The sequence below is a fragment of the Henckelia pumila genome, chromosome 3, assembly GCF_033568475.1.
Source record: "Henckelia pumila isolate YLH828 chromosome 3, ASM3356847v2, whole genome shotgun sequence".
Lineage (NCBI taxonomy): Eukaryota > Viridiplantae > Streptophyta > Magnoliopsida > Lamiales > Gesneriaceae > Henckelia > Henckelia pumila.
In genome coordinates, this window is record NC_133122.1 from 66,296,044 (window position 1) to 66,307,808 (window position 11,765).

At 34.9% G+C, this 11,765-nt stretch overlaps 1 protein-coding gene and 1 pseudogene across 1 annotated transcript; both read left to right on the plus strand.

Moving 5' to 3' along the window:
* Nucleotides 1-6,842: 6,842 nt before the first annotated feature.
* On the plus strand, nucleotides 6,843-8,778 carry LOC140891428 (alanine--glyoxylate aminotransferase 2 homolog 3, mitochondrial-like). Its single transcript, XM_073299907.1, has 8 exons — nucleotides 6,843-7,079; nucleotides 7,248-7,418; nucleotides 7,540-7,679; nucleotides 7,761-7,944; nucleotides 8,034-8,259; nucleotides 8,344-8,457; nucleotides 8,547-8,633; nucleotides 8,717-8,778. The coding sequence occupies exons 1-8, from the start codon at nucleotides 6,843-6,845 to the stop codon at nucleotides 8,758-8,760; spliced, it is 1,203 nt and encodes a 400-aa protein (XP_073156008.1). The 3' UTR covers nucleotides 8,761-8,778.
* Nucleotides 8,779-9,829: 1,051 nt separating this feature from the next.
* LOC140888933 (alanine--glyoxylate aminotransferase 2 homolog 3, mitochondrial-like) lies at nucleotides 9,830-11,366 on the plus strand (annotated as a pseudogene).
* Nucleotides 11,367-11,765: the final 399 nt, after the last annotated feature.

An 11,765-nucleotide genomic window follows, 5' to 3' on the forward strand; every position in this document is an offset into this window, starting at 1 on the left:
TTATGGAAGGCGAGAAGTTTTGAAACGGAAGCATGATAGAGGATCAGATTTTATACTCAGTGGCTATGTGGATCCAGACTATGCGGGTAATCCAAATAAAAGAAAATCTATTACTGGTTATGTGTTTACAGTTGCAGGAGGTCCAGTAAGCTGATTTCAAAACTTCAAACAGTTGTGGCATTATAAAAAACGGAGGCAGAATGCATGATAGCTACTCAAGATTGCAAGGAGACAATATTGATTAAAAGGTTATTGGAGGAGCTTGGGCACAAACAAGAAAAGATTCATCTATTTTGTGACAGTCAGAGTATCTTGCGCATTGCAAGGAATCTAGATTTTCATTCCATGACAGAAAGGAAGTGTGGATATGCAGAAGATCCATACGAAGGATAATATAGCTGAATAATTTTTTGGGGTATTTCACGTAAATATTGGTGTCTATTTTATTCTTCAATTTCCATAGTTTCTATCTCGTGATGCCGCATCTGGGACCAACAAGTGGTATCAGAGCCTTGACATAAAATTTCTTAAAATTCTGAGTATGCTCTGTGGTTGCAGCTTTGACTGATCTTCCACATCAGAAAAGAGTTTTTGAGATTTTAAAAGGCATGATTATTGTAGTCGAGATGACGGCAAAATACGAGATAAAAATATTTAATGGGAGAAATTTTTTGCTGTGGAAATTGAAGGTGCAAGCAATTCTAACAAAGAAACATTGCTTGACAGCTATTGGAGATAGACAGGCGGAGATCATGAATGATCAAAAGTGGAATGAGATTAAACACAATATTGTTGACAATTTGCACTTGACTATAGCGGATGAAGTATTGTCAAGTATCTCTGAAATAAATAATTCAAAACTTATTTGGGATACTCTGAAAAAATTGTACGAGGTCAAGTCACTACACAATAAGATTTTCTTAAAGAGAAAGATTTATACTCTTCGGATGGCGGAATCCTCATCGATGACCGACCATATCAACACATTGAATACACTATTTTCCCGGTTCAAATCCATGGGGCATAAAATAGAGGAAAAATAACGTTCGGAGCTTCTACTTCAGAGTCTACCAGATTCATATGATCAATTCATCATCAATGTTACCAACAATGTTCTTTCGGATAATTTAAAATTTGACGGCATCTTAACTGCGGTTCTTGGAGAAGAGAGTCGTCGAAGGAACAAGGAAGATAGGTTGACAACATCGAAACAAGCAGAGGCTTTACCGATGACAAGAGAAATATTGACGGAGCGTGACTCCAGTGGGAGCCACAGATATGGTAGATCCAAGTCAAAAAGTAAGAATAAGAATATTTACTGCTTTAAATGTGGCAGCAAAGGGCACTTCAAGAGAGAGTGTACAAAGTGCATTGAGAAAAGATCTCAAGAAAATGTGGCCAGTACTTCAGGCGGTGGTGAAATATTATTCAGCAAAGCAGCAACAGTTGCGGAAGGCAGACACAAATTTTTTGATGCATAGATTATGGATTCAGGAGTGACGTGTCATATGACGTCAAAGATAGAATGGTTCGATCAATATGAACCAGTTTCGGGAGGATCTGTATTCATGGAAAATGAAGCCTTGGAAATCGCTGGGATCGGTACCATCAAAATTAAAATGTTTGATGGTACTATTCGCAACATACAAGAGGTACGACATGTGAAGGGCCTGACAAAGAATATTTTTGTCGTTGAGGCAATTGGATGATATTGGATGCAAAACTCGTGTTGAGAAATGGATCATGAAGATTGTGAAATGCGTGCTTGTGGTTATGAAGGCGGAAAAGATTGCTGCAAATCTGTATGTATTGTTAGGAAACACACAAAGAGGTGGAACTAGTTGTTTGCATCAATTGGTTCGGAATAAGAATGAACAGTGTTGTGGCATAGAAAGCTCGGTCATATGTCAGAACGAGGAATGAAGATTCACTCAGAACGGAAGCTGTTTTTGGGGCTTACAAAAGTGACTCTACCTTTTTGTGAGCATTGTGTTACCAGTAAACAACACAGATTAAAGTTTGGCACATCTACTGGCAAAAGCAAAGACATATTGGAGCTGATTCATTCTGATGTTTGCCAAGCACCGGTGGTATCCATAGGAGGAACGAGATATTTTGTCTCGTTTATTGATTATTTTTCTTAGAGATGTTGGGTGTATCATCAAGAAGAAGTCGGATGTTTTTTAAGTCTTCAAATATTTCAAAGCGCGGGTTGAACTTGATTCTGATAAGAAAATCAAATGTTTGAGGACTGACAATTCAGGAGAATATACCAGTTATGAGCTTGATGCATTGTGTCAGCATGAGGGCATCAAAAGGCAGTTCACGATGGCTTACACGCCTCAGAAGAATGGAGTGGCAGAGCGGATAAACAGTACTTTGTTGGAGAAAACAAAGGTCATGTTGAGTACTACGGGTCTAGCCAAGTCATTTTGGGCAGAAGCAGTCAAAATCGCTTCTTACATAATCAATTGTTCTCCTTCAGAGGCGATTGATTTGAAGACTCCGATGGAGGTATGGACTGACAAACCAGCTAATTATTCTCGGTTACATACATTTGGAAGTCCGGTGTACGTGTTGTAAAATGAACAAGAAAGATCGAAGTTGGATTCCAAATCCAAAAAATGTATCTTCTTGGGTAATGCTGATGGAGCAAAAGGGTTTTGCTTGTGGGATCCCACTGTCCACAAGATTATTATCAGCAGAGATGTTATCTTCAAGGAAGATAAAGTGAAGGGAAACAAAGGCACATTGAATTCAGAAACTTCTATCATTCAGGTGGAAAATAAGACAGATGAAGATCAAGTTTCTTGTGAAGCAGTACCGGAGCATGAGGTACAAGAACCAGTTGAGTCAGAGGTTTCCAAAGTGAGGCAGTCAACCCCTCTTCCTATTAACTTCAAGTTATCTTCTGAGATGTGTCCTAGCATTGAAACAGAGAGGATAGAGATGTCTCGAGTACCGTATGCATAAGCAGTGAGAAGTTTAATGTTTGATATGATCTGTACTAGACCATACATTGCACAAGCAGTGAGAGTAGTCAGTCGGTATATGGAGAATCTTGGACAAAAGCATTGGAGCACGATTAAGAGGATCCTTAAATACATTAAGGTTACCTCGGATGCTGCATTATGTTTTGGAGGATTAGATTTTATACTTAGAGGCTATGTGGATTCAGATTACGCAGGTGATCCAGATAAAAGAAAATCTACTACAGGTTATGTGTTTATAGTTGCAGGAGGTGCAGTAAGCTGGGTTTCAAAACTGCAAACAGTTGTGTCATTATCTACAACGGAGGCAGAATACATGACAGCTACTCAAGTTTTCAAGGAAGAAATATGGATTAAAAGGTTATTGGAGGAGTTTGGACACAAACAAGAGAAAATTCCTTTGTTTTGTGACAGTCAGAGTGTCTTGCACATTGCAAGGAATCCAACATTTCATTTCAGGACTAAACACATTGGAGTTTAATTTTACTTTTTACGAGAAGTAGTAGAGGATGAAGTGTGGATATGCAGAAGATCCATACGAAGGATAACATAGCTGATGTTCTGACCAAGCCAGTGAGCACAGAGAAGTTCGAATGGTGTAGATCCTCAACTAGCCTAACAAAAACGTCAACAACAGGGAATGGCAAAATTCAAAGGATATGTGGAGATGTGTTTGATTCTCAATCAAATCTTCAAGTAGGAAAAATGTCAGACAAATGTCAGCAACATTTAATAAGGTAGGTGGAAAATAGGCAAAGTGCACGTCTCTTTTTCCTTTGTCAATTATGGCAGGTGAGAAGTTTTGAAACGAAAGCATGACGAGGAAGCAGATTGTGAATTTTGTTTTGTTCACGCGGAGGAGGAGCTCTATAAATAGAGCCCTCCGCTCTTCATTTCTAGCATCTCATTCTCAAGTTCTTTCTTATGTTCTTGAGTTTCATCTCCCTTTTATTTCTATATATATTTGTGAGATAGGTTTTTTCTTGTATTAAGAAAGTCAGTGTCTCTTTGGAAACACAAAGAAATGCTGTAATTTTTCAAATATCATAGTGAAATATTTTGATCTTGACTGTGGTTTTTACCCTAATAATTTTTTGGAGTTTTTCACGTAAATCTTGGTGTCTATTTTATTCTTCAATTTTCATAGTTTCTATCTCGTGATGTCGCACCTGGGACCAACAGTTCTTCCATCTCCACCCACACACACACACATATATATACAACAGACGTTAACATTCACAAACGAGATATATACAAGGAGTATGAGGAGTCTTGTGATGATCAAGAGGAGATTGTGGGAACCGAGACGGTTCCAAACAAGCCGATGATGGAAGACTCAAGCTGTCGATGCATGTATTAATGTGGCGAACGACTCGGACATAACTCCTGTGATGCCACCCTTCGACTACACTCCGCCGAAGTACACCGGCCCCACTGCTGACAAAATTTTGAAGAAGCGGAGGGAGTTTCTTAGCCCACCCATGTTTCACTTGTACAAAAAACCCGTGAGTTTGTTTTGCATGTCTGAAATCGTAGAAAAAAAAAAAAGAATGGATTTTTCTGGATCAAAAAAAAATTAATAAATAGACAAAAATTTAAAAATCCAAGATTTGTTTCAATAACTTATTATGATGATTTATTTCAAAGCTCTATTATAAGGTCAATTCAAATAGTTATTAATAAAAAGTATTCGAATAAAAATAAATGATTATAATAAAAATTATATGATGTTTTCAAAAATTTCAAAAATTTAAAATAAATAGACATAAAATCAAATATCCAAGATTTATTTCAGTTATTTATTACGATGATTTATTCAAAGATCTATGTTTTTACTAATTCTATACTTATACTATTTGGTTCGAGATTATAATATTAGTTTGTTTGATTCTAAAAAATAGTTGTATCACTTCAAAGAAAAACATTGGTTATTTAAATTTATTATCGTATAGCTTATAAATCAATGATTATTAATAATTCCTTACGAAATATACACTATAATATAAATAAAATATCATGCATTTGGGTGATTACTTTGACAAAAAAACATTATATATGAATTGATACAAAAATAAAATATTAATAAAAACATGGTAAATTAGAATATTTTGATATATGTAAATTATTATGTATACTAAATTATTTTTTATGATGTAATTAACATCGTTATTATTCATTAAAAAATAATTTGGTACAAAGATTAATTTATTTTGAATTTTTTTATATTTTGTATTTTTGAATAAAAAACTATTTTGTTAAATAATTAATGAAAAATTTATAATTAAAAAGTGTAATAAATAATCTTTCATTATACTTGATAAGTTTAGTTTTTATTTGGTGAAAGAGAAGAAAACAAAACGCTAATTAAATATGATAAATTTAGGATGGAAATTAAATTATTAATTAATATGAAATAATGCTTAGTGAAATTATCCTTAAATATATAATAATATTTAAGAAAAATTTTATTTAAGATGTTTAGATGATGATATAAACTATTAATTAATATAAAATATAAATTCTAATTTAAATTAATAAATAATAATATTAATAATAAAAGTGAGTGGATTTAGTATTTTTGTTATTAATTCATTATTTTATCATTAAAATCATTTACTTATTTTACAAAGATAATAATAATAATAATAATAATAACAACAACAACAACAACAACAACAACAACAACAACAACAACAACAACAACAACATTGAGTTTAGTGATATTTGTTAATATATCTTTAATTTGTCATCAAATGCTTTTGTAGTAGAAGGTTTTTTTTATTATCATATATATCATATTATTAATATATTGGATTTATTGATAATTATTTTTAAAACTATTTTTTAACTATTGCAGAAATATAACATTTATTATGAAAATTTAATTTGATATAATTTTGAAAGTTTTAGTGCAAAATAAATGGAGTAATTGATAAATTAATAATCAACATATTAAATATTATTTAAGTGTTTAAAACATAGACTAATTTTTATAGAAAACGATGAGGTGATAATCATAGTATTTAAGTTTTTTTATAAAAAAAAACTTTTTTATGAATTTTTATTTTAATTTTATATTTTTCTATGTTAAATGGATCATATTAATTTAATAAATAATTACAAAAGGATTATATATATTTAAAAAATTGAAAATTTCAAATATAAGATAATAAATGACAAAAAAAGGTTAGCAACTTAACAATTCTAGTTATTATGTTATTTGTTAATTATGAACACTAATTTCATATATTATTTTATTTAAATAATTATTCATATGTTTTGATTTCTTATTGTCTTTTGCCATTTAATATTTTGAGTCAATGTTTTGAGCATTTTTTTCACCACTTTATACTTTCATCTATATATAATTTTGTACTCAATGTGCTAAATATTTTTCTAAGGTGTCTTATTTTTTGCTTATGGTATATTCATGGTTTTAAGTTATATATAGATTTATGAGTCAATATTTTTTTAAAATTAGATAATATATTTTATTATTAGTTTTATTTTTAATTCAATTATACAGCATAAAATAAGGGATTTTACGTGTGGAATACGTGCATTTTTACTAGTTTTAAGAAAACTCGAAAAGACCTAAATTTAGTTGGTTGCCTTGAGTATGTGTGGGAAAATTTTGTATGGACCTCTTCTTCTGTTTATGATGTTATGAGATGATTGGTGAAAGGATAGTAGATGCGATATGGATGATTGTAAATTAATTTTACAGCATGACATACCGATAGATACTTGGTATATATATAGGTATAGAAAGTGCTGAATGAGATTAATTAAAAGCTGTGCTTGATAAGCACATGAAATAGATCATGTTTTGAGGGATGAGTTGCTTTACACATGCAGGTCAATATAGTTCACGGCAAGATGCAATACTTATTTGATGAGAATGGGCGGAGATATGTCGATGCTTTCGGCGGTATTGCGACAGTGTGTTGTGGCCATTGTCACCCTGATGTGGTTAAAGCTGTTACGGATCAAACCAAAAGTTTGCAACACTCAACTATTCTGTATCTGAATCATGCAATTACTGATTTTGCTGAAGCACTAGCTTCCAAGCTGCCTGGAGATCTCAAGGTACATAATATACTTTGTCTTTTTCACTATAGGTCGTCAATGCGTCTGGTGGCTCTTTTTCCATTAGCCATCTCTATCTTCTGTCACAGCTTATGACCGAACCGTTGTAATCAGAAAAATATGATGTGAAGAAGGAATATTATTGATGTAATGGGATTGACGATGCAGGTTTTTTTCTTCACGAATTCTGGGACGGAGGCGAATGAGCTAGCAATGATGATGGCTCGATTATACACAGGATGTCATGATATCATATCCCTCAGAAACGCGTACCATGGAAATGCAGGGGGGACCATGGGAGCCACCGCGCAAAGTAACTGGAAATTCAATGTTGTCCAGGTACAAGCAACATGTATCATATTGATAATTGGAACTTTTTTGGAATAACTCATTGAATCATGTAAATGCTTAGCTATATTTCAAAAAGATTTTTTGATATATAGTATGTTCTCATCAACAGAGTGGAGTTCACCATGCCGTAAATCCAGACCCCTATAGAGGTTCCTTTGGTGCAGATGGTGAAAAATATTCGAGAGACGTTCAAGATTTGATCCAGTTTGGAACTTGTGGTCATGTAGCTGGTTTTATATCTGAAGCAATCAGGTAGCTACTCTCTTGAAGCTTCTTAATAGGAAAACATACTATTTATTACTTGAATGGTTTAATTTCTTTTCATGCACAACAGGGTGTAGGTGGGATCGTCGAGTTAGCTCCAGGTTATTTGCCTGCTGCATACCATAGCATAAGAAATGCAGGGGGACTATGTATTGCGGATGAGGTTCAGTGCGGATTTGCCCGCACTGGAAGCCATTTTTGGGGATTTGAGTCCCATGATGTTGTGCCTGATATAGTCACAATGGCTAAGGTTGATTTGAATGTCTTCAATTTTGTCAAGTGAACAACCCTTAAGCTGCATTTAAAGATAATTCTTGTTTCTTGCTTATTGGATTGTAGGGCATAGGCAACGGAGTTCCCCTCGGAGCCGTAGTAACTACTCCAAAGGTAGCTGAAGTCTTGACCCGAAGAAGTTACTTCAACACGTTTGGAGGAAACCCCGTCTGTACAGCAGCTGGACTTGCTGTTCTAAGAGTCATTGACAGAGAAAACCTTCAAGAAAACGCACATGTAGTTGGTTCTTACCTAAAAGATCGCCTCAATTCTCTCAAATCCAAACATGAAAGTAAAGATGTCCTTTTTATCGTGTAATTTCAAGTTTTCACTGCTCCTAGTACGTTTTCTTGACATTTCATACCTGAATACATAGTAATTGGTGATGTGAGGGGAAGAGGATTAATGCTTGGGGTTGAACTGGTCACGGATCGCCAACTGAAGACCCTTGCGAAGATGGAAATTCTTCAAGTGATGGAGCAAATGAAAGGTACCTCGTTTTCTGTCCCTTCCTAAGTCTATTCGTGCAATGAAACACAACTATTTCCAATGGTGATAAGATTAAATTTGAGTGTCAAGATATGGGAGTACTCATCGGCAAAGGAGGCTTCCACGAAAATGTTTTCAGAATTACACCTCCACTCTGCTTCAGTAGAGATGATGCTGGTAAATGACAATAATTCCAGCTAATACTTACATGATGTTTGTTTATACTTTACTGATGTAATTGTTATTTGTTCATGAGACAGACTTTGTTGTGGATGTAATGGACCTTGCAATGACCAAATTTTAAACAGGGCCATCAAGTTCTACTGAATCCTTTGCTTCTTCAATGATGACTTTTGTCGATTAATATTTGACTGTTAATCAAGCATCCTGTGTACCATAGTTCCTCATGCATATCTTCTAATGTCTTCCTTCGTTTTCACGTTTATGTTCTTGTTCTCGTGATCAGAAATATATGACAGTAACAAGTTAATAGATACCAAAATATTAAAGTTGTATAAATTTAATAATATTTATTCATAACAATATGTGAACAAAAAGAAAGATGAGGAAAAAAAAAACAATGTTGAGAAATGAATTTGGAACTAACTTAATCCCAAAAACTAACTCAAGGGGGAGGTTTGCTTTTGTCTATATATTAAACTCTCAAACTATTTATCCAACCGATGTTAGTTTATATATTAAAGTCTCGGGCTATTTACCCGACCGATATGGACAAACTAACACACAACACACATCTCTCACTCCTAGGAATGAAACGACTCTCAACCAATGTGTGGGACAAACTAACACACCAACACACCCATAGGAATGAAATGACTGGAGCGTAGAGTCATTAACGAGTGACCCAACTATGGGACAGATGACTCAATTATGGGTGGTCCAACACATAACGGTGGGTCTGATCTCTGATACCATGTTAAGAAATTGACTTGGACCTATCTCAACCCAGTGTTCTAAATGGAGGTCGAGGCGGCCGCTTAGGTGGTAGGCGGCCCTCAAACGCCCCTCCTTGGCATTAGGCAGCCTCTTCAGACGGCCCCAAGCTGTCCGGCGGGTGAGGCGGGCGAGGCGGCAGTGGTGGGCGCTCGAACGGGTGAGGCGGCCAAAGCAGTCAATAAATTTTAAATTTCAGTCAAAATTCAAAGTCAACTAAATTTAAAAATCTAATCAAAGTCTACCGATTTTAACACCTTAGTTACTTGAAAACACTACTCACTTTTTTTTTTCACTATAGGTCGCCAATGTGTCTGGTGGCTCGTTCTGCATTAGCCATCTCTAGATTCTGTCACAGCTTATGACCGAACCGTTGTAATCAAAAAAATGTGATGTGAAAAAGGAATGTTATTGATGTAATGGGATCGACGGTGCAGGTTGTTTTCTTCCCGAATTTTGGGACGAAGGCGAATGAGCTAGCAATGATAATGGCTCGATTATACACAGGATGTCATGATATCATATCCCTCAGAAATGTGTACCATGGAAATGCAGGGGGGACCATGGGAGCCACCGCGCAAAGTAACTGGAAATTCAATGTTGTCCAGGTACAAGCAAGATGTATCATATTTATTATTGGAACTTGTTTTGGAATAACTCATTGAATCATGTAAATGCTTAGCTATATTTCAAAAAGATTTTTTGATATATAGTATGTTCTCATCAACAGAGTGGAGTTCACCAAGCCGTAAATCCAGACCCCTACAAAGGTTCCTTTGGTGCAGATGGTGAAAAATATGCAAGAGACGTTCAAGATTTGATCCAGTTTGGAACTTCTGGTCATGTAGCTGGTTTTATAACTGAAGCAATATAGGTAGCTACTCTCTTGAAGCTTCTTAATATGAAAACATACTTTTTATTACTTGAATGGTTTAATTTCTTTTCGAGCACAATAGGGTGTAGGTGGGATCCTCGAGTTAGCTCCAGGTTATTTGCATGCTGCATACCATAGCATAAGAAATGCAGGGGGACTATGTATTGCGGATGAGGTTCAGTGCGGATTTGCCCGCACTGGAAGCCATTTTTGGGGATTTGAGTCCCATGATGTTGTGCCTGATATAGTCACAATGGCTAAGGTTGATTTGAATGTCTTCAATTTTGTCAAGTGAACATCCATCCCTTAAGCTGCATTTAAAGAAAATATTTGTTGCTTGCTTATTGGATTGTAGGAGATTGGCAACGGAGTTCCCCTTGGAGTTGTAGTAACCACTCCTTAGGTAGCTGAAGTCTTGACCCGAAGAAGTTACTTCAACACGTTTGGAGGAAACCCCGTCTGTACAGTAGCTGGACTTGCTGTTCTAAGAGTCATCGACAGAGAAAACCTTCAAGAAAACGCACATGTAGTTGGTTCTTACCTAAAAGATCGCCTTAATTCTCTCAAAGCCAAACATGAAAGTAAAGATGTCCTTTTTCTCATGTAATTTCAAGTTTTCACTGCTCCTAGTACGTTTTCTTGACATTTCATACCTGAATACATAGTAATTGGTGATGTGAGGGAAAGAGGATTAATGCTTGGGGTTGAACTAGTCACAGATCGCCAACTGAAGATCCCTGCGAAGATGGAAATTCTTCAAGTGATGGAGCAAATGAAAGGTACCTCGTTTTCTATCCCTTACTAAGTCTATTCGTGCTATGAAACACAACTATTTCCAATGGTGATAAGATTAAATTTGAGTGTCAAGATATGGGAGTACTCATCGGCAAAGGAGGCTTCCACGGAAATGTTTTCAGAATTACACCTCCACTCTGCTTCAGTAGAGATGATGCCGGTAAATGACAATAATTCCAGCTAATACTTACATGCTGTTTGTTTATACTTTACTCATGTAATTGTTATTTGTTCATGATACAGACTTTGTTGTGGTTGTAATGGACCTTGCAATGACCAAATTGTGAACAGAGCCATCAAGTTCTGCTGAATCCTTTGCTTCTTCAATGATGACTTTTGTCGATTAATATTTGACTGTTAATCAAGCATCCTGTGTACCATAGTTCCTAATGCATATCTTCTAATGCCTTCCTTCGTTTTCACGTTTATGTTCTTGTTCTCGTGAACAGCAATATATGACAGTAACAGGTTAATGGATACGGGATACCAGAATATTTAAATTGTATAAATTTAATGATACTAGTCATAACGCACGTGACAACATTTTAATTGATTTTATCGTATTCTCATAAAATATGAGAAGAGAATTATTTTAATTGAATACAACATTTTAATTTATTTTAATCATATTTCTAAAGTTATTCAAAACAAAATATGAGCAAAAAATTATAGATATAAAATATTTT